Source organism: Microchirus variegatus (assembly GCF_963457635.1).
Source record: "Microchirus variegatus genome assembly, chromosome: 17".
In the NCBI taxonomy this organism is placed as follows: Eukaryota; Metazoa; Chordata; class Actinopteri; order Pleuronectiformes; family Soleidae; genus Microchirus; species Microchirus variegatus.
The window spans coordinates 13,676,810-13,703,002 of NC_139818.1; the positions used below are offsets into that span (position 1 = coordinate 13,676,810).

General features: G+C 39.4%; 4 protein-coding genes across 4 annotated transcripts; 2 read left to right on the forward strand and 2 right to left on the reverse strand.

The window, feature by feature from the left end:
- Window positions 1-703: 703 nt before the first annotated feature.
- On the forward strand, window positions 704-4,972 carry gch2 (GTP cyclohydrolase 2; the record flags this gene model as incomplete). The annotated part of the gene is made up of 6 exons (XM_083903671.1): window positions 704-956; window positions 2,199-2,308; window positions 2,536-2,591; window positions 3,240-3,271; window positions 3,406-3,490; window positions 4,843-4,972. 6 exons carry the CDS (start codon window positions 704-706, stop codon window positions 4,970-4,972), a joined length of 666 nt encoding a protein of 221 aa, XP_083759797.1.
- A 1,321-nt stretch (window positions 4,973-6,293) lies between these two features.
- On the reverse strand, window positions 6,294-8,254 carry cript (cysteine-rich PDZ-binding protein). The gene is made up of 5 exons (XM_083903917.1): window positions 8,143-8,254; window positions 7,907-7,972; window positions 7,295-7,349; window positions 7,058-7,161; window positions 6,294-6,729 (listed from the first exon to the last, which is right to left on the reverse strand). The coding sequence occupies exons 1-5, from the start codon at window positions 8,156-8,158 to the stop codon at window positions 6,665-6,667; spliced, it is 306 nt and encodes a 101-aa protein (XP_083760043.1). The 5' UTR covers window positions 8,159-8,254; the 3' UTR covers window positions 6,294-6,664.
- A 466-nt stretch (window positions 8,255-8,720) lies between these two features.
- pigf (phosphatidylinositol glycan anchor biosynthesis, class F) lies at window positions 8,721-12,981 on the forward strand (the record flags this gene model as incomplete). Its single annotated transcript, XM_083903913.1, has 5 exons — window positions 8,721-8,948; window positions 9,777-9,868; window positions 10,594-10,710; window positions 10,815-10,923; window positions 12,845-12,981. The coding sequence occupies 5 exons, from the start codon at window positions 8,721-8,723 to the stop codon at window positions 12,956-12,958; spliced, it is 660 nt and encodes a 219-aa protein (XP_083760039.1). The 3' UTR covers window positions 12,959-12,981.
- Window positions 12,982-20,658: 7,677 nt separating this feature from the next.
- On the reverse strand, window positions 20,659-25,720 carry cox7a2l (cytochrome c oxidase subunit 7A2 like). Its single transcript, XM_083904038.1, has 3 exons — window positions 25,578-25,720; window positions 23,132-23,266; window positions 20,659-22,533 (listed from the first exon to the last, which is right to left on the reverse strand). Exons 1-3 carry the CDS (start codon window positions 25,647-25,649, stop codon window positions 22,393-22,395), a joined length of 348 nt encoding a protein of 115 aa, XP_083760164.1. The 5' UTR covers window positions 25,650-25,720; the 3' UTR covers window positions 20,659-22,392.
- Between the last annotated feature and the right edge of the window lie 473 nt (window positions 25,721-26,193).

A 26,193-nucleotide genomic window follows, 5' to 3' on the forward strand; every position in this document is an offset into this window, starting at 1 on the left:
AAAATACAAATGAAGAGAAGTAAAATAATTTCAGGTTATGAAGCTACCGATGGTGGATAGTATATGAATTACATTTTCTCATGTTGCTGTAACTGAGTAGGTTTTTGTTTACTTGTGTACTAAAACTTGTAATTTTACTTGTGTTGGCCTGAATTTTGGCAGTGAATGATGAGGACAGGTGAATTGGTGCTAATTAAGGAGAGAGTTAAAGCATGTGTGACCTTTGACCCACTTTTACTGGGCCATATCTTCATTGTCCACTCACACCTGCTCATTTGTATACTTTCTCTTATTTGTTTGTTGTGGGTATGGATTTCTCCTTTTTTTCTAGCTCCACGTGAAGTCATGAGCCTGAGGAAGTAGGAGTCAACAGAAACGTTGAAGAAAACGAGTATAACTAATGAGAGATGCAGGAAAAAAATCGTCTGCTGGTGTTTGGCTTGGTTTGTGGTGAGAGCTGATGTGTGAGTCTGCTGACGAAACTCGTTGTTTTGACGTAGGTGGCACCCGTGCACACGTGGTCGCTGGAGGAGGCTTTATAAACGTGCAGAGCAGCAGGGACAGAGGTGAACACACTCACACTCTGATTTACACCTGCAGGACAATCCACGACCTCCTCACTCACTCACTCACTCACTCATCTCACTCACTCATCTCCATCTCCATCTTCATCTTCATCTTCTCCTCATCCTGAACCACCAACATGAACGGCATCTGCAACGGAAACGTCAACGACACCGTGGAGCACCGCAGGACGTCCATAGTGTACTGCAAGCACGAGACGTCCCGCAAAGACGCGGAGGACAAATCGCGCCTGCCCGCCTTGGAAGCCGCATACACCAGCATTCTGCGGGAGCTCGGCGAGGACACGGACCGGCAGGGGCTGCTGCGCACGCCGCTGCGCGCCGCCAAGGCGATGCAGTTCTTCACCAAGGGCTACCATGAGAACATCGAAGGTGAGTTTTACGCAACAGACATAAACTGGCCACTTTATTAGCTACACCTGTGGTTTCCCAATCCTGGTCCTCAGATACCCCTGCCCTTCACGTTTTAGATGTTGCTCTGCTCCAACACACGATTCAAATGGTCAGCTCATCATCATCAAGCTCTGCAAAAGCCTGATCATGACCCAAACACTTCAAGTAGGTGTGTTGGAGCAGGGCAACATCTAAAACCTGCAGGACAGGGGTATCCGAGGACCAGGATTGCTGTTTCACCCACCACACACTTGGTCAAATGATGAATACACTTAAAATACAAATAATAATTGATAATATGGTGTTGGATTAAATAAAATAAAATATTTTATTTTTTCAAACTTTTACTCATAAAACTTGTTATAATTGACCGAAACACAACGAAGTGAGGTGTAGGAAGTGACTTCTGTGGGAGTGAGTCATGTCCAGTATCTCATATATACACATGTATATATCGTATATATACATACATACATAATCTTTATACATGATGTCATCTTAATTTTATGGGTCGACTAGGTTTTGCGGCTCCAGAATATATCTATTTGGGTGGAGGAGGATGACACAAATGGCTCTTTTAATACTAAAGGTTCCAGACTCCTGCTCTAGTATGACTGTTATTATCGTGTCATGTGCAGAAAACATGCGCAGCCTTCCTCTAATGGGCATGCAAGTCACCATTGTTCAAAGACACAAACCAGAAAGCCAAAGTAGTACATAAAATTAATGCACCAGGCCGGGGGGGACTGACTGAGTACTGGAGCAGGCACCACAAGTACGCTTAAGGCAAACATGTCTAGAGTGTGACCTGGGGCCAAAAGCAGCCCAGCCCTGGCTGAGTATGACAGCTATATGGACCTCCACACATTATTGTGTGATTCATTTCTATCACTGAGATGGGAACAATTTTGCAAGGGCATCTTACAGGGTACTGCATCAATATTATCCACCATAGAAAGGCACTCCTTTAGAAACAATCTATTTTTATTTATTTATATTTTGCGTCTTCTTCATTCAGTCTAGGTGTTTTTGATTCTCACAACTCACACAACCTATTTCTCATTCTTAGACGAGAAAACTAAAGATACGTTAGCTATAAAACCTATTTGTACTGTATCTGCATATAAGGCTGTAGTTTGGGGTGCTAAGGCATTGTATTGCATTTAAAAATGTTGTTATAATACCACTAAAAGAATGTATATGTTTGTGTTTGTGCCCCAGACATCTTAAATAACGCCATATTTGATGAAGACCATGATGAGATGGTGGTCGTGAAGGACATCGATATGTTTTCACTCTGCGAGCATCATCTAGTGCCATTTTTTGGCAAGGTAAGCCTGAGCATTGTGTGTCTTTTAAACTGTGTCTTTCCATCTGTGTAGTTTCTGTGTGTGTTTAGAACCAAGATGTTGCAAATGGACTGTCTAGTTTTTCAAGTAACAAGTTAAAATCGATCTTAAAAGTAAATAAATAAATAAATAAATGTTCTATGATGATGACAATCACTCTGTGTTTGTGTGTTAAACTTCTGCTCTCGTTGGCTGTCATTTCCCTCCAGGTTCATATTGGGTATGTGCCAAACAAAAAGGTGGTGGGACTCAGCAAGCTGGCGAGGTAATACACGTTTTCAGTGAGGACACCCATAAACAAAGACATAGACTTGCCCTAACCTTAGCTATCATAACAAGATGCCTAACACTAACCCTAAAACCAGGTCTCAACCCTGAAAAAGCTATTATATAATGTCTTTCATTTTCCCCTTGCGTCCTGTGTTTAATACCAACACCCTGCTGTCACTGTGCTTGTATTGTATGTTTCTAGTGTTAGTGCTGGGTGGCTGCGTTCTTCTGTTATGTCAGTGCATTGACCTGGAGGATTAGAGTCTAGTCCCCCTCATCGAGCACACCACACTCACAGACACAAGGCTCAGCTCTCTCCTCTCTCGAGCCCTGAGAAAATCCCTCCAGACCTGTGGGAATCACCAGTTATTATCACAGCCTGTCTCCTTCCCTAAAATATCACACCTCTCTGAATACACAACGCTACAACAGTGACAAGAGTCTCTCAGACAGACGAGTTGAACCTCACCGGGACGATTCAGAGCAAGTCAGTTGTGTGAATCATTCACAGATGAGGGGTCTGTACAGTTGGTTGGCCTGAGCTGAGCCCAGGGATCACAGACTGACGTTTGCATTTATCAAGGAGGAAAGGATTAATCATTATTCCATTTGATCTGTAATTGATCCTCTGTTTGGTTTCCAGGATTGTGGAGATTTTCAGTCGGAGGCTTCAGGGTAAGCAAACAAAACATTGTACTCAACCTACTCTTTTTTTTTTTTTACGTAAAAGCAGTTCTCCTCACATCATTGGATTTGAACGCCGCCTGCTTCTATCACAGTCACATTATGCTCATTTATTTTGTTTCTAGTTCAAGAGCGGCTGACGAAGCAGATTGCCATGGCAATATCTGATGCGCTGCAGCCAAAAGGTGTAGCTGTGGTTATTAAAGCAGTGTAAGTACACCCTCGCACTCCTTCAATTGTAACACTACTTTTAATTCAAAATAACAACACTGTCTTCCTTTTTATGAATAAATCACATGGACTTTATTAGCATTACTGGAAATAATTTCACTCTGCTACAGATTTCTTGGTATGAGCAGTAGTGTATTGTTGTAGTAGGATCTATAAATCTTCATTCACAACACTTCCCCGGGCTTGTAAATTGACTTTATGTGCCAAACCATGACAACTCAGAGCCAAGATATCATGCTAATTATACGCTTTCCACTAAAAGGGAAAGCATTAGTGACATTTATGGCGCTTTCCCACAACCCAGTTCCAGCACGCCTCACCTCAGATCGGCACGGCTCGACCCTACACGGTTTGGTATGGTTTTCCATTACTATAGTACTGAGTCAATGTGGGCGGAGCCATCAGAGCACATCTGCATGAAACTGCTGTGACTTTGATTTATACACCAGAGCACAGACAAGTTGTTTTAACTGAGCCACAGTTCGGCATTGTTCGCTTTGATTCTTGTCTCGTCACTGGAACTGACACTCAGTTGCCGGCAGACTGACGACATCACATTTTAATTTCGGCTCAGCTCGCTTGGAACCTCGTCAGAACAGGTACTAAAAGTACCAGGTACTACACTCCAAAAGGATCCTTCTACGGGGGCTGAGGTTCTACCTGGAACCATTTGCGAAAGGGTTTTTCAAGGGTTCTTGGTAACACTAATGGTTCCAGTAAGAACCATTTTGATCCAGAGAACCCTTTAAAACCTCTTTCCTAAATAAAGGGTTATAAAAGGGTCTTGGTGGAACCTTTATAAAAAGGTTCTACCTGGAGCCAAAAAGGGTTCTCCTATGAGGACAAGCCGAAGAACCTTATGTGGTTCTACTTAGCACTTCTATTTCTAAGAGTGTATCGCTCATGGAAAAGCCTAAACAAATGTGCAGTCGAGCCAAGCCAGTGTCTTGGAAAAGTGCCCTTCGTGGTGCGACTGCAGATCCCCCTCCACTCACCCCTCCCCTTCCCAAGCTTTTCATAGAACGTTGGTGACCTTTGCATACTAGAGAGGATATAACTCTCTAAAATTGTAAGGTTTTAGTTCAAAATGTGAAATGCATAGAACTATGGAGGCGCAGGATGTCATCCTTCTTACACAAGGAAGTAAACATGAAAACCCATTAGCAATAGCAAACCTATACAAACTTAATTATGGATAGCATATAATACATTTCAGCCAATAAACCCTTCTAAATGCGACACACTGGACCTTTTAAGGGAAATGCAATTTATTTGTCAAAAAAATTTCTTTAAGCCAAGAATCTGAGCTTTGTGTTTATGTGGGTTCACAGGCACATGTGCATGGTAATGCGTGGTGTCCAGAAGATGAACAGCTGCACAATAACAAGCACCATGTTGGGAATTTACCTCGATGATCCCAAGACACGAGAGGAGTTCCTGAACCTTACACAGTACACCTAACCACTGATGTTCACGTCTCTGTATGTAGCTGCACATGTAAAGTTCTGATTCTCAATCTGACTTTACTTTAAAAAAGATCTCAGACCAGATGCAGCTGCTTTTTGATGCAGGTTCTCGGCCAAAACTGGAGCTCAACTGACGACACCAAAGCCTGAAAGATTTCTGTCCATTTTCACAAAATTTTAAATATTGGCCCCACAGTGCCTTTGGTAGATATTTTACAGTATTAAAAGGCAATATTGTTTTTATAAAGTTTCAAATCTGTTTGGTGCTTTTGCAAAGAGATATAGACTCATGCTTCTTCACTGTATTTTTAATGTTTTATTTTAATACTTTTCCAAACTGGCTCCACTCTACGTACATTTATGAAGTTGTTGTAATATATGACATTTTTAACATTTTATTTAATTTCAATAGACGACGACTATGTATACTATATAGAAGACTAAGACGTTTTGTTTATTTGTGACCACTTTATAATTTGCTTGAATAAAAATTATGAAGTGAAAATTATAAAAATTGTCAACTTTCCTTTGTGTGTAAGAGAAAAACAGCTCAGATTCACATGTCAGTGTTTAATGTTTGTTTGGAATTTAACAGAATGGCTATTTAAGTGTCTCATATTCATACTAAGCACTTATTACAGAAGAGAACTTAATGTGTTTGCACTGAGAAAATTCAGTAAGACTTGCTCTGTATCACCGTCCAGTACATACTGTAAAAACAACATTGCATTGAGCTAAATGCTGACAAACTTCAATGTTTACCATCAGCCCTACATTAGTTTCACATGCTAGCATTATAAATATATCCAGTAATAATATTGATGTCCAGCTGAGGCTCAAGAGAATGTATACATATATATATGTATATATATATACGTATATATATATATATGTGTGTGTGTGTATGCGTATGGCTTGATGCTAATTTAGTATTAGTTCTGTGAGGTGACGCAACAGCAGAAATCAGTAACGATAACATCCAAATAAGCGTACGCACATGCGTTTGAAGGCCTGAGGGTGAGCAGGACCTTTAAATGTCAAAGGAGGAGTCTGTCATCAGACAACATGTGCAGTGCACTATAACCTTTGACAGCACTGAGGGGGTTGGGTCACACCTGACAGTACAGCATGTAGTTTCTAAATAAGATTACATCTGGGTAAACCAGTTATTACAGGGATACAGGACGATGTAGTGCGTAACAGGATGGAATTATACCCTTTATGGCTTCAGGCAGGAGTACAAAATACCCTGCACAAATCAGGTCCTCACATTAGATGGTTTAATTCACTCCAAAAATGGAACACTTAACATATAACATGAGATCCATTACACTTTAAAAGCAAAAAATTACAGGCTGAGTTTTTTAATTTACAATATACACAAAATAAGTTGACATATGATAAAAATGGAAGATCGCTGGTGGCTTATTTTGAGACAACAATGCTACCCTGTGTACAGTCACTGTATTACATTCTAGTAGCAATATTTAACAACAGCTACAGTAGGTATAATAACAACTTTCAAATATTTCTCTTAATCACTGAAGTGGGAAGAATTATGTTAAATATTTATAGCTGTCTATTTCAGGGAAAAATAGAGAAAACATGATGAATCAATCAAACAAACACCCCAGTCTCATCCTCACATCTCTAAATCACTTGTCATACTGTTCTCTTCGGAATGCTGTTACACAGACGTCTGTTTGTAGTCCTTGGTGTCCAACACTTTCTTTCCACACATTGCACAGATTCCTGCACATAAAAAACACCAGTAAATAGGGAACACGGACTTATCTCCAAAATCATTTTTAAGTGCATGCAACATTGTTGAATTTACAGGGAAAGAATAAATTCTACAAACATGAATGACAATGAATTCAAATTGCTCCCAAGAGTGTATTGATTACTGAATATCCACAACAGGGAGGTGAGTGGATTGTGGGACAGTGAAATAAAAAATTCAATGATCATTCAGTGTCTAAGAAAGGCAAAAAGCAAATTCAAAGTAGTAACACAATGGTGCAACATGAACTTCATCAGGATTTTGGCTTGGTGTGGAGTTAAGTGTGAGTGTTTATACCTTTCTTGTATGCACAGCCCTGGCAGTAGTGTGATCCAGACTGATGAACTGAGCTCTTGCAGATCCTGCAGATGGAAAAGCCCGACTTACTGTAAGGATCGAACCTGAGGAGAGGGAGATGAATTGCACAAACATAAAAATTATACATTACATTAAAAAAAAACTGTGTGTGACTTCTTGAAGATAAATGCTGGGAAAATTTGATATTTTTATTAATACAACAATATCAAGCCTCACCTCGCCTTCTTTGAAGTCAAAAGCTTGTTTTCATTTAGCTTACGCCCGCCACTTTCTGGAAAAAAGAAGCAGATGGAACCCCATTAAAATTATGATCAATATAACTACATTAAAGTGGGTCATGATTAAAAGAAAAGACATGGAAATAACATGAAAACATTATTTCAACTTTGGAATAAAATAAATAAAGTGAGTCAGATGTATGAATCAAAATTAAAAATGAGAAATCACACTTATTTACTTTCATTTTAAACAATCACACCTATGGTCGATGTTGATGAATAGCATGTTATACCCAAATAAATAACATATAACATGTAAAAGACATTTCTCTGTTGCACACCTGAGCAAAACAACAAGCTGTTGCCATGCCTAAAAACTGATCACGTTACAGAGCATTTTCAAAAGTTAGTTCGGTTCATGCAAGTCAGAGCAATGTGACAGTGAGCCAACATGTACGTAACATAAACGCGGAAACTAAACCAAACACAGCCATCATCCATTTGATTATTTACACCTATGACTTGTAATGTGACAAAGGGCCCACTCAAAAAGTAAGCAAGAACTGTTCGCTTTCTTTCACTACAATTACTTAACGGCTGCTTACTTTACCTGTTGTGTTACGGGCCCCGTCCTTCCAAGTATCAGGTGTGATTACCTTACCAAGCTTCTTCTCGCCTAAAAGCAAAGTTTAGATAAAACAGAACAAATGTATTAATGAAATACCAGACCAGTACCATTAGCCTCATAACGTTAGCATACAGACAACTTCCAGTCTTCGCAAACAGCAAATATTAGATAAAACTTCAGGGTCAGGGTACAGAGCATCGAGACAGCATCATACTCACATTTTTCACAAACCATATTGAGTCTTTGTTTGTTAAAACAGAGGATTCTCGGATCTAAACACAACTGCGTGCTAAGCGTTAGCTTGTTTGGTGGTTGTTGTAAACTTCCGGTCGTGACTCGGACGTTCCTCCTCCGCTACAACTTGGTTGATCAAAGGAACTGACTAACACATTTCATTGGCTGACAGTGCTGTCCATCACTTGACGTTCCAAAGTCACCTACAAAATAATACTTCCGGTTGGATTGAATTGTATTTCTACAAAATAAAAGGTAAAAAGTTTACCAACAAGTATGATTAGGCCCCATGTCGTATCCTCTTTTTGTGATACTGCGTTTCATAGTTAATATATATATATATTTTTATTATTATTGTCCAATCTATCTATCTAATGGGGGTCAACATTGGACTTTTAATATGAAGTCCAAGCGGAAGTCAATGTAGTTTCATGTTTACGGAAGTGGAAACGCTCAGTCCATGCACTCAACCCATTCCTCATACCTGCGGTTAAATTAACATTTACCAAGCCGTGTGTCGAATTTCTTATTAGTTTAATCGCAGGTAAGTGCGGTCGCAGTCATGTGGGACCATGAGATCAGAGCCATGGCGTCCACGCACGCCATTCTTGCGGCTTCAGTGTTCATGGCTACCGTCCTGCCTGCCGTGTTCGTGCAGGGTTTCTCCGTGTACGGAACTCACCTGCTGTGGCTCTACTCTGTGTCCATTGCGGTGACGGTGGTGAGTGTCGCCGTCTTCTGGCTGCTCGGAGTCACGCCGCCCACCAAGAGGCACACACTGGGATACAAGGTGAGGACACTGTTGGTTTGAGCTGAATATCGACTGTTGGATTATTTGTTGTCATAATCAGGGCCGTTTCTAGCTTTTTGGGGGACTTGTGCAAGATGTTGTTGTCGGGCCCCTTGTTTGTCAAACTATGAGTGCGTTTACATGCACACTAAAAAATTATTATTATTGGGTTTTGTTGTTATCTGGTTATTCAAGTGCTCATGTTTATGGAATAAACCGATATCATTACAGGTTTATTCCCGTTATCAGTTTTTGAAAAACCTGTTTAACACACCCAGGTTTTTGTCAATAATCTGATTTCTTCGAGACATGTATTGCCAGTAATCCTTTTTCAATGTGCATGTAAACACACTCTATGATGGAGAGATTCCTAACCCTTTAGAAAAGCGACTTACAATAAGTAATATACAAATAATAATAATACATTTCAACAATTGAGTACAAACGAGCTAGAAGTAAGTTAGTGCTTCAAATATGCCAAACTATAAAATGCTATGCTACTAATAAGTGCGATGTACAACTAAGTGCAAAGTTTTTTGTTGTTGTTTTATTCATTGTAGAGTTGAAAGAGATATGTTTTTAGTTGGCCGCAGAAGATGTGGATATTAAAATTAAACATCTCTTTAGTAATTGATTAATAATCGCCATAGTTTTGAGGCCCTATAAGTCTGCCCTATATACTGACACAAAAATTCAAGAACTTAATTTTTCCAGGTGTTCTTTAAACATATTGTCAAAAATCCCTTACATTCTTATGTAATTTTTATAGTTGAGTTGGTAGATCTTTGTTGATTTCTGTGAACTTCCTGTCCCCATCTCTCTCTGCAGCTGTCGCGATTGTTTCGTTCCTGCCTGTACTTCTTCCTGTCGTGCCTGTTCTTCCACACCCTGGTGGTTCTTTATGGAGCTCCGCTGATCGAGTGAGTACATGGTTTTATTTTACATATCTTTTATATAGTCGGTTAACATTTTGTTGAATCGCTTTTTATGGCAGGCTTTTTTTTCACCTACAGAAAACAAAAAGTGTATGATGTGCAAATTGGAAAAAATGAATGCAGTAAAATAATTGGCATTCAGCAGTTTTTGCTCACACAAATCCACGACAGACCAGTCAGTCCATCCTGCCTGGTTGTGATCATCCACCCGTGAATAAATTAATCCCTCTTCCTTCCTTCCTTTTATATTGAACCATGTGCAGTCAAGCAATATCAATTTGCACAATTCTTGAATACTTGATTGCACTGGTGTTATTGTTTGTTTCATTGCTTTTGTTTGTTGACAATTCTTATAAACTTAAAATGGGACTGTTCTGTTGTCCTATGTCATTGATCATTGTTCATGATAGTTGTTGTTCTGAAGCTCTGAACTAAACCGATGTTGTGCAGAGGAAAAGAAAAGTAGAATGCTGTTGAGGAGAAATTGTGCCTTTTGTTTTGAAGACACAACTTCCAAACTAACTTGACAGGCTTAATATTCTTTTTCTTGTATTGATTGCATTGCATTTTATACAACAATCATTATGATCTAATGAGTTCTGTCCTTTCTTTGCCCTATTGAGAGATTGTGACTCTTCCAAACTCTTTCGAGAAAAAGAAAGATATAATTGGTGTTATATGAGCCTCTAATATATGTTTTAATTTCCCAGGTCTGCCTTGGAGACATTCTCCCTTGCTGTGCTCCTGACCTCTCTAACCACATTAAGGTGTCTCTGCGTCCTTGGCCCCAACATTCAGGCCTGGATACGAGTTTTCAGTCGACATGGGTAAGCTAAAAAATCTTCATATTTTTGGCTTTAGTTTCATGTTCATCTTGTGTATTCTGAATTGAATTTTTACCGATCTTGGTTTGCTCTGTCTTCATCTTCAGAGCTATGTCAGTGTGGGACACTTGTCTACAGATTACAGTTGCCTGCACAGTGGTAGGAGCCTGGGTGGGAGCCTTCCCTATACCTCTGGACTGGGATAGGCCATGGCAGGTGAGTGTAGCGGCGTTGTACTTTATCATTGCGTTATGTAGTTTAACAGACTAAGCAGACCAGGTTGGCAGTCTTGCCGTTTATTTGAGGTAATATGTGCGTAACAAAGCGTACCTGGCAGAGATATAAATTGTACAGTCAGTCCCGGCTCCTCTCACACACACACATACATGCCAGAAAAATGTTAAATGAAAGGAAAGTGCAGGTTAGCTAACAATGTGTAGCACTAGCTATTTCGTAAACAAGAATAAGAGAAAACACCGTCAACTTTTTATGAAAAAGGGCATGTTCGAACGTTTGGGAGCTTTATGCTTAAACAATTTACAACTTAAATCACCACTTAGTATTAAAATAAAAGTAATTAATATGAAACAATAGCGGGGCTCATAGCTCATGCACCTACCAGGGAAACAGCAAGGTCCGACTGCTGTTACCCCCCAGGTTGCACGACCCTAATCTACAGGGGTGCTGCATTTAATTGCCATAGGACAAACAAGTTTCCTTGTTGTGAGATGAGTTTTTCTTATATGGCAAGTGGAATCACACTACTTAACTCCGTTACATGAGCACACTCTACATACTTCTGATGAACAAAATGTATACTGTAGGACTGTTGGGCCGGTCCTGACCCTGGCACTAGGGGGTAGCCTGAGCCCATCTTGGCCTGCCAGGTTTTCAGAATTTTCATGCCAGGATTGATTTCTTGTTTTTTTGAAGTGCGATACAGCTTCAGCAGCACGCTGCAACAGTTGACCTGCACATCGCAGCTATTGTCGTTTAATAAATTGTTTTAAATTTAAAAACAAACATATCTACATCAACTGTCTATTTGACAGGATAAAAAGAAGCCCAAGCACAACCTGAGTCAGAGTTTATGATGTGGTAATTGGCCCCTCTCGCCCAGGGCTCCAGCTCAGGGCTCTTTTGTGCGTCTTTGTATCATTTTTTCGGGACATAAACACACAGTATGTAATTTGTAATATGGGAAGAAGCATGGGGTCATGGGAATTGTTGTCCTGTCTCAATTGGTTCCTTCATGCATTCGTGCTAAAAGAGCTTCGACTTTGGAGCACGCTAGAAACGGCAGTTAGGATTTGCGATCCATTCGTGACAAATACACACGAGACAGTAAAACAGATGACGTCATCAAGCCTTGAATAGAAATATGGATTTAAAGAGTGTCCACTACTCAACAAACACATAACACTAGTCTTTAGATATTTGAATGCAGCAATCTCAAATATATTTTTAAAATGACATGAATTACCTGCTCCATTCTATTTCAATCCCATAATTATTTGACAAAAGAAAGAGCAAAAAGAAGACTCACTGTTGTCATGATTCAGTGTGAAGTATGAAGAGTGCAGCTGTGGGTGACTCGTCATTGGAGCATTGTGGCCGAGATAAAAAGCAGATGGTTTGACAATCTGGAATTACTATTACCAGTCAAAACAAATTTCAGATATCTGCAGTTAAGTTTTTACTAGTCAAAATGACCTCACTTTTGGTATTCATGTGTATGGGTTTTGACATGATAGATGATCTTCTGTCTGTCAGTGAATAAATGCTAAATGTGTTCAGAAGTATTAGGGAGTATTCCTGTAAATGATTTCCAGTGAAAGGAGTTGTCTGCCTGTACAGTAGCACTCGGCAAAGCCCTGTCACAGTGTTCAGCCATTCAGTATTTATTTTTATTTAATTAAACCAATATCTTTTCATGTCAAAAAAGAAAAAGATTAAAATACTAATTGCAAAGGCACTTCACTGTGCAATGACTGGAGGAAAATGCAAATGAGAAGTGGAGTTTAATAATTGGAGCATAACTCTAACTGACAACAGACTATAGCTGTATTTTTCTTCCCCCTCTTTATCTATAAGTGCAGTGACTGAACAGACTCACTCATCCTCTGCGCTTTTGTAGGTTTGGCCTGTTTCCTGCAGTCTGGGCGCCTTGATTGGCTTCCTGACCGGGCTCGTCGTCGCTCCAGCGTGGATCCACTATCACCGCAAACACCTCACATATAAGTGCAAGTGACAAGAGCTGACATGTTTAGGTGCAGGAGTGTGGCGTTGTGTGTTTGAATGTGACCACGACTGTATTTCTCATGTCTTTGCTGTAACTTTTATTTCGTATTTATTGGGAACATTTGGTTTGCAGCTCGGGGGGAACGATGGTTTTGTAGCAACACAGACTGGGACATGATTGTTTTGTACACATGAAGGCTGAATGAATAAAACATTAATTATGTTACAGTCTGAATTTTTATTATTAATTTAAGAGGTGAAGGTACAGTGTGTAAAATTTAGCAATATTTATTGATGAAGTTGAATGTTGCAGTTGAAAATCCGTCACTTTATTCTTCCCTTTAAGTGTGTTGGAGAACATACTGTATAAAGTAGATATTTAGTTTGTCCACTGTGGGCTGTTGTAAAAATGTGGTGGTCCAAAATGGCAACCTCTGTAGAACTGACCTGATATAAATATAAAAGGTTACTTCTGAATGAGAAGCAATAATTCATACAATCAACTATAGGGCTATAAATAACAATTAATTGATCATTCGGTTTTAGAGTTTTTTTAATAAAACAAGCCTTCTGATTTTACAGCTTTTTAATGTGAACGTTTCATTGCTCAAAGGGATTATTAAAACTGCAAAGATTTGGTTGTGGACAAAACAAGACATTTGATAAAATCATCATTTAGACGTTTGGGAAACACCAATCAACATTTTAACATTTTATGGACCAAATAATCATTAGTCGCAGCTCTAATTTTGGCCAAAAGAAAATTATTTCACAGAAATTTTACACACAGGACCTTTTAGTGTTTATAGCTGAAATATCCTCGGGAGCAGTCTAATCTAAACTGAGTCTGAAAACGCTGCAACCTGTAGGTGGTGCTGTTGGATCAGTGTGTGTGTGTTTGTCTTTGTGGGGACATTTTGGGAAAAATAACATTTTGTCTGGTCCTCACAACACCTGGTTTTAGGGTTAGAATTTTAGACTTGGCTTTCGGTTAAGGGCTATGTATTTAATTGTGATGGTTAAGGTTCTGTCTTCAGGACCGTTCTGGCATAAACACTGACCTTGTCAGGACCAGTAGTCCTCATGGAGAGCAAAATCTGGTCCTAGTGCGGCAGAACCTCATTTTTGAAGGGCTGGTTAAGTTTAGGGCTAGGATGTGAATTGTACACAGGTTTAAGGTTAGGGTTAAGGTTCGAGAAAAGGTTTTGTTAAGGTTGTACAAATGAATGGAAGTCAATAAGAGTGCTTTAACAGGATAGCTGAGTGAACCTGTGTGTGTGTGTGTGTGTGTAGGCACAAAAGAAGAGAGGTTGAGTCACACTCATTTACAAACTAATACAAAGTAGTATTACTTTATCGTGGACGTGGGTGAAGTTAGTTAGACAATTATATATACAAAGTGTAAACTTACTGCAAAGTGTACTACACACACACACACACACTGCACGCTCTGCACCTGAAGCGGACTACTGATGAATTTTGTTCCCTTTTAACCAGCCATTAATCTTGGTCCAACTCTATTTCAACACCCTCCTCCCTCTCCCGCTCTCATTCTCATTCCAGCTTTCCACGTCCTCAGGCAGCCATATTGATTCACTTTCATTTTAGGGACATTCATTTTCCTCCTTTCATGCTGCCCACAGCTCGTCTTCTCCCTCACAGCGCAGTAGCCACAGAGAAACTTGCATGTACAAGTGTACATAACAGTACTTAGGAACGTACACGTTTCAGTTGTGCCTTTTAACGTTTTCTGTATAAAATGTTCTCATCGGTATGATGATGGGGATTTCCTGGTAGTTTCATCACATAGTCAGAGGGAGAGATCTTTTCTTTTTCTTTTTTTTTGTTCTTGTATTTGAACTCTTACACAAGGCTGTTGCCAGGGAGAAGCTGAGAAAAATAGCCTGAAGGAAAAAGAGAAAGAGGAGAGAGGAGAAATTGCCATAAAGTGCACACAGGGATCCCTTTAAGTAGTACTAGACTGACAGCACCAATCAGGAATTCAATCTGACCTCACACCGGTTCTTCCATTAGCTTTGTTCTTCATGCAATTTTTCTGGACTTTCTATCTTTGTCTCCATCCGTCATTAAATGTGAACAGCAGAGTAAGTGGTGAGTGGAGCCCTGGACAAAAGCTTGGGCTCTGGTTGTGTGTGAGCTGATTCTGCCCTGATCTGAGCAAAATCACACTCTGATTTCATGTCAGGCCTGTGTGTAGGGGCGTGAGCACAATCTAAGAAAACTACACATACGGCACAGCGTCGTGCCTGTTGATTTTCAAGTGACTCTATTTTGTCCCTGCAAGTGTTTATATGCACGTTATCGATGCACTTTGTGCACAGAGAATTAGATGGAGCTGCTGTTTGTGCGCTCAGTCAGACTTGTGGTCGATTCATCTGCGAGACAAGCACAAGGCCATTTGTGGTGAAACACACACACACCACACACACACGCACACACGCGCACACACGCATACACACACACACACACACACACACACACACACACACACACACACACACACACACACACACACACACACACACACACACACACACACACACACACACACACACACACACACACACACACACACACACACACACACACACACACGTGCGCTACTGCTACACACAATGTTCCCCTCATTCAATCTTGGAACTTTATTTATTCATTATTTGTTCTCAGCCCGCGCTATTGTGGCAGGGCATTGTAAACCAAGGTGATTTGTCACTCCCTGCAACCCCCCCCCCCCCCCATTCTTCTCCCCCAGCCTCCCCTATGAAGCTGTTGTAACAGCCATTTGTTTGCTATTCACAAAGCAGTTCTGTCCCCGCATTATTCCTGTGAGGAGGCATGAGCAGACAAAGAAAAGTACACTGAATTAAGAAGCGCCCTCTGCTCTCGTGTGGTCGATAATGTCACCCATTGTCTGTGCAGTATGGAAAAATTGCTCACGCCGTAGTGAATACAGAGGTAGCACAGCAAATCCTGCAGATCCAAATGCATTTAAATAAAAAAATAAAAAATTACCATCTCTGTAGTTTCTGCACCCACAATTTTACTACAACCAATTTTTGCAGCTGTTTTTCAACAAGCACTTTCTGATTAACACCCAATACACCGTCACCTCAGTACCAGCAGCAGCAGACTAACGAAGGCAGTGAGTTTAAAAAAAGAAGAAAAAAAAGAAAAAGAAAGGATCGTGACAACCTGAGGAGTCAGGTGGCTTATTCAGGATTTAGTGGAAACCAAGCCACAGGGTTGGACTGGTGGCCTGAAACCAACACCAGATGAATAACATTTCACCAAGCACCATCAGTGTCACCAATAATAAAAATGAATGACCGTACTCAGAAAAGGAAAAATTATTCATGATGATGTTTACATGAGTTGCTCTTTCTCAATCCTGTTCACAGCTACATGTACTGCTGTGATAACCCAATAGGATGTGAGAATCTACATAATCTCCACATCTGAATCTTGTATGGTCTTATTCAGACAATCAGGTTCAAATCAGAATATTGTCGTCCATGTAAACACAGTCAGTTTTACAATAGCTCCCAGGAAATTCATTTTTATCGTCGTGCCTCCAACACGTCCCCCCTTTTTACTCATTTATAAAATAAATAAATCCCTTCTATTCATGTTTCCACAACACCGTCACACAGTCGGAATAGTTTTTCCTTCCATTTGTTATCACTATCACTCTGCATCCAGATACAACACTTTCCAACTGCGAGGAACTGAAGTGAAACTGCAGAGTTTCACTTTCTGACCATGTCAATGTATGGATCTGATATGAATAATGAAACACTTCTTCTTCTGAAACTACATTAACACAGCTTTAGTGTACAGCTATTTTGTATGTGGTTATCGAGTGGACGCCAGTCCATCCGTGGTCAAGTGGTAGGGTAGAAGGGATGAATGTTTCCTTAATGGACCACACGGCGGGGTAGTGGCTACCACTGTTGCCTCACAGCAAGACGGTCTGCCCGCTGGCTTCTTTTTGCATGTTTTCCCCGTGTGTGTATGGGTTTTCTGGTTGTTTGTTTCTCTGTGTGTAGGTAGACAATGAATGAATGATTCCTTAATCTGTTACAGTGGGCATGACATGTCATATACTAATATAATAACACTTTATATTAAGGAACACATATTCACCATTAGCCAGGTGCTTACTAACATGCATATAAGTCGCATACTAGCCCTTTATTAGTAAATATTAACCCTATAACGCCAAACGTATCATATGTGATACATTCGTTTTTGAGCCCCCCACATGAGCAGTGTGACAATTTTTTCCTTGACAAACCCGAAGTATAAAATTATGGGAAACCGGACAGAGAAACCCAACAGAGTTGAAAGCACTGCGTAGGCCACTTTGCCCATGTGTACTGTGAGAAATGCAGAGTGCATCTTTGTCTGAACAACTGTTTTCAAGCCTACCTTCACTCAAAATAAAAAGGTTGTGAACCACAAAATGAGTAAATATTAACTGAAATGTTATGTCTTCCAGACTTCAACCCTGCCAGTTCCATTGCTGCATTGTTTTTGTTTGATTTGTTGGATTGGTTTGAGTATTTTTATTCAAGAAAAAAAAGAATCTTTGAGCATTGTGACCCGCTGTATCAAATATGATACAAATTAAAACCCCTATATGGAAATTGATTTTTAAATAAAAAAGAAACAAAAAAGAGTTTGTTCAAAAGGACCAATAAAGGCTCCAGTTTCAAATAATTTTCTGTCAATTATCTAATGGTTTGGGCTTTACAGGGTTAATCACATATTATCACTTATTTTGGAAAAATCTTAATTCATGTTGTAAGAGAGGTAGAACAAAGCCATGTAGAATAAGGTGTTAATACATGCTTAATAATGACTAATAAAGGGCTAGTATGCTACTTATATATCATTAGCCTAATAGCATAGTTGCCTAAGTCATATTTAAATGTTCTCGGAAAACAAGAAACAACACATTTTTTAGCAAGCACATTGGTAAGGTTAGGTAGATATCACAATTACCCCAAAAAATTACTCAGGCAATTATGCTATTAGGCTAACGATAGGTGAGCTAATTAATGGTGAATATGCGTTCCTTAATATAAAGTGTTACCTAATAACTTAAAATAACGTCCAAACATCTGTACAATGTTCTGAGAATTTTCTATTTTAGTTGTAAACCAAAATACCAAAAAATAACCAAACAGGAACATTGTGTGGATATTACTACGGGGCAGTCTAGGGACCGTATAGGCTCCTACCTAACCCTTAGCGAACGTTCCCTAAACGTTAGTTCTTGGTTTGGTTGTAACTAACTTTAGGACAGGTTTAAGTATTAAAAGAGCCATTTTTGTCCCTTCTCCACCCAAATAAATGTAATTTGGGAAAACCTATTTGATCCATAAAATATACTGTATATACTTTATCTATATATATATATATAAAAAATTTTTTTGCATTTATGAAATCTAAAAAGTAGAAATAATAAATATTGAAACATTTTTTGAATTTTATATAGTTCATGCTTGAGAAAACCTGCTGGCATCATTACATGAACAGGACTCTTAATGTGTACGTCTTCTTGACAAATGCCTTCATTTTCAATATCGCATTTGACGTAGACATGTAGGATGTGGTGCTTATTTTAGTGGTTGAAATATTAAACCACTTTCATTTATCTCCTTGATTGACTTGATAATAAAAGAAAGAAAGGTAAATGTAAGTATTTCAAAGCTACAGGGAGCCACTGCAGAGGCGTTGAAGAAGAGCCACATGCGGCTATAGAGAACCCTCGGAGAACCTTACGGGAACGTTCTTTGAACGTTATGTTCATAGGGTGTGTGTAAATATGAAGTTAGTCGTTTTAATCTATTCAAGTTAGGAGATGACACACACACAGTGCCTCGTAATACGACAGGGAAAACGATTTCCTCGAGGGATTCCGTCCTTTAAAAAGGGATTCAATTTTCAGTTTTCCTCCTATATTTCACACCCATCCTCCACTCTCTCACCACCCTCCCCCCTCCTCCTCACACCCCACTTGCTTCCTGTGTTTTGTCTCTCCCTTTGCCCCAGTTTCCTGTGTTCACGCTCCCCCAGGTGTTTTCTTCATTAACAGTTGGAGTGTTCTGCTATTGAGCGGTAAACATGTTATTGGAGGGTTGTCATGTCTCTCCTGTCTGGGAGAGCAGCGACAACAGAGGGCCCCATTGTTGCGGAGGGATGCTCAAGTGGGCTGTCGTGATGCAGGAGGGACGGAGGGCAGGCAGAGGGCGGAGATTAAGGTGATGCTGAAGGATTCCTCTGTGAAAAGCTGCCACGTGATTTCTTATCACAAACAGGATAAAGGAGGCCTCTCCAGACACTGTAATGTGTGATCATAATTATTCATTTTTCTAAGAAAGGCCTCAGTGGGAGGCCGGTGAGTGAGGAGAGGAAGTGAAAAAGAATAAAAGACTGAGCTGGGTTTTCATGTCTGAAATAAATGGACACTTCAGAGATTGGTTCTCGACACCCCATTTGCACCTTCAATTCCAGAAATTCACTTTAGCTTTCACGTGAATAGATACTCAGATATGTCCCAAACTGCCAGAAAGACTCAGTCAGTCTATAAAATGTAAAGCACAAGTAAAAGTAAAATCTGGACAAGATTTAAGAGTGTGGATTTTTCTAAGCAGAACCCCTTTTCTCTTCTTCTGGTTTGAGAGGGACAGATAAACTACGGCCACAGAGCACTCCTGATGGAAAATACAATTAATTTTCCGTAGATATTAAAATAATAAAACTCAAAATTGATGAGAATTTCAAAAAAATTTAAACATATTCAGACAAAAGTAATTCCCAACCACAGGGGAGGTCATTCTTTGGCATGCATTTTAAAGCTCTTTCTAGATATGAAAACGTACAGTAACAGGTCAGCCTGAGAGTCACAGAAATGTCTCTGAACACTCGTTCAGCTGCAGGAAAATAAACTGATAAAGTTAAAGGTGCCATATGTAAGAATGTGGCCAAAAACAGTTACTACATTCAAATTCAAAATACCGAGGTCTTTTAGGTTTCGTTTTCTGACAACTGGCAACTAGAGGTTGCTCGTTAGATGAGACTCTACTGACTGCAATGATTGGTAGACGGCGGTAGGTGGCGCCACATGCCAAAACATGATTTCAAAACATAAACATGATTTGCAGTCTGCAAAATATTTTTTTTAATGCAAATATTTTGGCTGTACTGTTGTTGTTGGTGAGTTCAGTTTGTTATATGAACATTATTCCTGAGTCTCTGTGACATATTAGGAGGATTTTATGGCCAGTTGCTTTAGATTTATTACATAATGCACCTTTAAAGAAAAACAGCCATGGTAGGCCATGTTCATTATAAAACACTTATGTTTAAAACTTGAAAAGTGTCAAAATTACCGTCTTCTTGTGTTAACTTGTTGCATCCCTTTATAAAGGTTTGAAGACAAGAGAGTTGTCCCCATCAGCTGTTCATCTCAACTCACCAATATGCTTAAACCTATTTTAAACAATAGGTTTAAAATTGGATCGAAAATGAACTAACGTAATGGCATAGAGACACAGAAACCTCAAAAAATGCAAATGGTAAGTTTGAAATGTCATTTTTATTAAATTGAAAATAGCACTTACAGTATAATAGTGCATCTCAAAGCCCAGACTGACTTTTTCCGACTAATTGTTATGTGCTCCAAGTCATGAAAAGATGCATCAAGGCCTACAGTCTCAAACATCATTCTTTTGTTGAAGCTGAGTTTAGGACACAGACGACTTTTGACACGAGTGGGAAAAAAAAAAGAGCCAAGAATGGATGGAAAGCCATTACATCAAGTCTTAGTTTTACACAGGACCGACCATTACAGTGAAAGCAATGGTTAGCCAGCAAGGTTCCTTAACCCTGTTTCCATGGTAACAGTCAATGACATGGTTGACAAGCCATCAAAGTGGAAACGGGCTCAAATTGTGGTTTGTGAACGACTGTAACGCGTTCAGAGTGAACGGAGTCCCATTGTTTGAATGTATCTCACGGCTGATAGCACAGGTGATTTTTAGTTTAACATTTAACTGCTTCTGTGAATTTAGGCCCTTGCTTCAGGAACACATAAAAGTCTCATTCTTAAGGCTAATTTCTTTAGATTCTGGAGCTGTAAAACAGGTCAAAGTTGTATTGGAAAAGTGTCTTGTAATAACACTGGGTTACAAAAAAAATTTGTGTATGTCTTTTCAACTGAATTACGACCATTTTTGCACTGGTGAATCCAAAAATGACAACCATTTTCCTCTATCAGGTCAGGTTTTTATGCTAATTTTATTGAATCTTCTGTCTAACTTGATTACATTTTTATGACAGGCTTATTTTTGCAAGACCTTCTTGTAGAAGCCATTTCATTCACTTGTAATATATATTAAAAAAAATGTGTCATAGGTTGACGCATGCAACATCTTCAGAATTTGTTTATTGAAAGAAATGTTGCATCATATGACGTAAAAATACCCGTAAATGTAAACAAAAACGTAAAAAAAAACAAATGTGTAGCTTTGTTCAGATAGTTGACCTGATTGAGTAAAACCAATGTAATTTTTGGATTCACATCAAAATTATCCTTAATCAGCTAAAAAAACAATACATTTGGTGTTGACCAGTGTAATATAAACCAACCTATAATGCCAACTAGGCAAAAGTGTCCCAGAAGACAGAATTGACTTGTTATTGTCATTAACATGTTATTCTGTTTTTTTAAATTATTCGCTTGCATTACATTGTCTATTTGAACCGCTCAGTAAAAAGGGTACATCAAGCGTACCAACATGTCTCCCTCTGAACTTGACAAAAGCATCTGACATCACACCAGGGCCCACACAAATGAATCGTGTATGAGACAGTATTCAAGCCAAGTGAGCAGCAGCTACGTTCCAGACGGGGTGCCTCCATCATGTCTCTCCCCCTCTCTCTCTCTTGCACACACGTTCATTGCAGCAATACCACAAGCCTGCTGAGAGTTGAAAACATTCTTTTTTTATAAATACCAGGAAAACAATCTTCACATGTTCGCTTCTATTTTGGTAGCAGTAAGTGCTGAGGGAAATGAGGCAGCTCCCAACCCTATAGAGTTTCACACATGGTGTCCATGCATGCGTTGACTGGAAATAATAGCCTCCCTACTGAGGAGCCTGCTCTTCAATGACACAGACAAGCAAAATGGAAAAAGACTGAATTCACAACATGTTTTGACTTTTGTTTCCCCTTAAAATTTATTAACAGACATTTTCATTTTTTTTACAAAGACAGAAATCCTTATTGGTCATCACTGGTGTTTCGAAAGTGATTAATTCTCTTCTCAGTCCCCATGAGACTGCACGTCTCAGGAGGAGACGATGAATGATGGTCGGTTGGACGTAGAAGAGACGTGTTGATCTGGCAGTCGTATTAGTTCTTCTTCGGTTGGGATGCCAAGTAAAGAGATACAAAACAGTATAGAAGGCCTCCCACAGTGAGAGCCATGGTGGTGCGGTACAGTAACCTGTCGGGAAGCCCCCGCTTCAGATGAACGGGAACACCATCTGACACCTGAGAGGAGATGGAAGAGGAGTGGGCAGGTGGGGGTTATTTGGGTTTTCTGGAAACATTTTACATGATAGTCCAGTTTTCATTTTCTACAACTATTTTTTTTTATCATTATCCACACCTAGTTTCTAGTCTATGTGGTTTTAATATACATTTTTCACAGTGCTGTAATAAGAAATCATGTTTTTTAATCAACATCTTCAAAAAGTTTAGACCTTCGACTCTGTCATAATAGTTCAATATATATTAAAAAAGTGTTCTAGCAGCTATAAAAACTGCAGCAGTCAACATAGTGATGTCAATTTGACTGAGTGATCACTGCCACACTTCTAAGTCGATTATTATTTCCCAAGCTGCCTCTCCTGAAATGAATAGTGAGGAAAGATGCAGAGGGTCATTTAAGAGTGAAATTAATACCGGTCACAGTCTAACACCAATAAGTCCTCGCAGCTTTGAATGATTAGTTTGACAGTTGAACTCCATAAACTCATGACTTTCCTTGAATTAAAAGGTTCAATCACTGTGAAAAACTTAAAATAAAGAGGGTTTGGGTAGTGGTGAAAAAATGCAGACATCATTTTCAGTCTGTGTCTTTCATTACCTGGAATACTCTCTGTAACTCAGGAACCCGATTTGGTCTCAAGTAATCCACAGTGGGCCCAGCCTCCGATAACAACTTAGTGGGAGTGGTAAAGATCATGGTTGGGGGCTCTGCCGGCACACCAGGCTTCAGTCCCTGTACAGAAACCAACAAGTGGTTACAAATAATCTAAATTCCTTCAAAATTCATAAATGCATGACATAAAAGGACACAAACTGAGCCAATATTATAAGATAAGTCAGACGATTATATTAGGACAAACGATTATTGTGAAAGGAAGAGCAAAGAGACAAAACATGAACATTTAAGTTTAAATCTTAAATATATAAATACAAACAAAACACAATATAGGTATAGCTGATGCATATGTTAATAATAAAAACAATGCGATTTGTCTGAATATACAAATGATGTGATGTTGCTACTGATCAGAAGTAAAAACCCACAGACTCTCCTGAGCTCAACCTTGCTGCTTAGTTTATCCCATCTTGAAAATGATTCCTCAGTGAAAACTCGAACCATAACTGCAGACATTAGCAGTGCAACTTTGGCTGGAGATAATTAACAAACTAGAAGACTGAAAGTCTTTTGATCACAGCGATATCAGCCATTTAGCTCTGCTTCAGCTGGGTGTAAAACGTATAATGAAATTTCGCACTGCTGTTCATTTTTCATAATATTGTAAGTAAATAAACCAGCGGTACACTGCAGTGTTAATTGGTGATAAGTGTGCCACTGCCACCCTAATATTCTCGGAGTTAGAGGGAGCATCTCATCCACCATCATTTTGAAAATTACAATGCTGGAGAGTGGAGACCCATTATTTTGTGTGTGGGAGCAGGGAAATTAAATCTGACATATGAAAACACAAGGGCACTGGCAGTCGTTTATTCTTGAATAGGAAAAGACTGAAAGGGCACAATTTTCATTTTGAATCTGATCACAGAGGTGTGGTGCCAGTGCCGTTCGAGTCATTACTCAAGACAGCTATTAAACTCAAGAGGGTCTTAAAAAGCTTGGATATTCATTTGTCTGTGTTTCATTTTTGCAGTCCATGAGGTATATTTAATGAAGTCAGACACATGATTACAGAACAGTTTAGTTTTAAAAACGGCACCAACCCTGAACTGAGGAAAGCTGGTTTCTAGGAGTGTAACAATTCTGAAACCAAACATCCACAGGCTGTGTTTTTTACTGCTTTACTTAGTGAAGAAAAAAAAAAAAACCTCTCTTGTATCAAAGCAGTTAGATCACATAAGGCTGTGGTTGTTCTTAACCAACAAGTTGTTAATTACTGGAAGAGCTGGATAAATCCAGTTAATACTGGTCCAGGTGCCATATGTGCCACATGGTTGTCTCATATAATCGAGGTGACAAGGTGACAATAAAAACTGCAACAGGTGGTGAGATAATGTGATCAAATTACTGAAGGGTACTTTAATATCAGCATGTTTGTTCTCAAGTGTGTGTATATACAAAGATAGCCACCTATCTAAATGCAACTTCATGAATGTGAGAGCAAATATATTGGCTTCTCCACACTAAATGTGTGAGAAAATAACGAGCATAGTCTTCAATGATGGAAATAATTTAAAGTTGCATTCATGGAATGTAAATCTCCACTGGCTAAGAGTGGCTGGTGACCTCTTCTGACTATTTATTAATACTAAGTTTTTGGGATTAGGCAAAGTGGACACTCTAAATTGACTGTAAGTGTGAGAGTGGATGGTTGTTTGTCTGTGTGCCTGTGATGGACTGGAAACTTGTCCAGGGGTGTACCCGCCTTTCGCCCTATGTCAGCTGGGATTGGCACCAGCGCCCCCCGCGACCCTCATGCGGAGAATAAAGGGGTATTCGATGAATAAATGAACAACAAAGGAGCTTGCATGCAATCTAACACGGTCATGAAATAACAAGGAGACTGCTGCAGTGTAAAGGGCAGACCACCAATAACAAAAGGTCACATCTGGCAGAGGCTCTGACAGGTCATTGAATTTTAAAATTGGCAGTTAAGTCACACAGAGGACACGTCCACATATCAGGGATAACCACAGGATAGAGGTTAAATAAAGGTTCTGTGATAAGGCATTGATGGAAAGGGGGAAATTAAATGTGGCTTAAAAGGGAAAAATGGAAAGGACACAGAGCCTCTGGTTTCGTGTTTTCCTTCCACAGGTTTACATTACAAAACAAAACGAAAGTAACTCGGGTAGATTACGGTTGACTTTACTTTGCTTTACTTTACAGAATAGCTGGTCATTAACACACTAAATAATGCACTATTTTATAATGCAGTGTTTTGTTGTAACTCATATTACGCATTTGTTTACACGTATTTTAACGTGAATTACAACGCCCCTTGAACACACATAATCCAATGTGGTGATATGAAGGTCATGTCTTTGCAGTTGCCGTCCCGGTGTCTTTTTTGGCTCCACGGTCTTACCTGCGGACTGTATGCGGCCATGGGAGACGACCCCGTCAGCTTCTGAGTGAGGCCGCTGAATCTGTACGACATTTTATCGTCAAAACACGGGGAAATATTACGTCCGCGATTAGCTTCAACGAAACCACCCGTTCAAGGGTCTTCCTGCTATAGACGTCCGCTAAAAGTGACGTAAGCATAGGCTGGCCCGCCCACTGCCTGATTAAAATTCAGCGAGCTCGTGGTTTGCCAAACGCATCAATGGTAGTTGTGAGTTTTGTTTTGTTTTGTTATCAAATAAACTTGTGTAAAATCTAAAGTAAAGCAGAGTTACTAGCCTAATGTCGAATGATTCCCTATCTTCACTGTTAGCCCATGCAATTGACATATTGTTCTATAATACATAATTACAATTCAGTGATTGAATGTTGCCTGTATAGCTTCGCCAAGGAACAAGAATGGTTTTGTGACCCACATTTGTTCATGTTTGTTATTTCTCTTTTTACCTTTATTTATTTATTTGTTAAATATAATTTTACATTTAACAAACACAGGTGTTGGAAAAACCACAGGAGGGCTCAGCAAACATCGGATGTACAAATATACAGGTACAGTAATAATACATTATGCAGTGGAT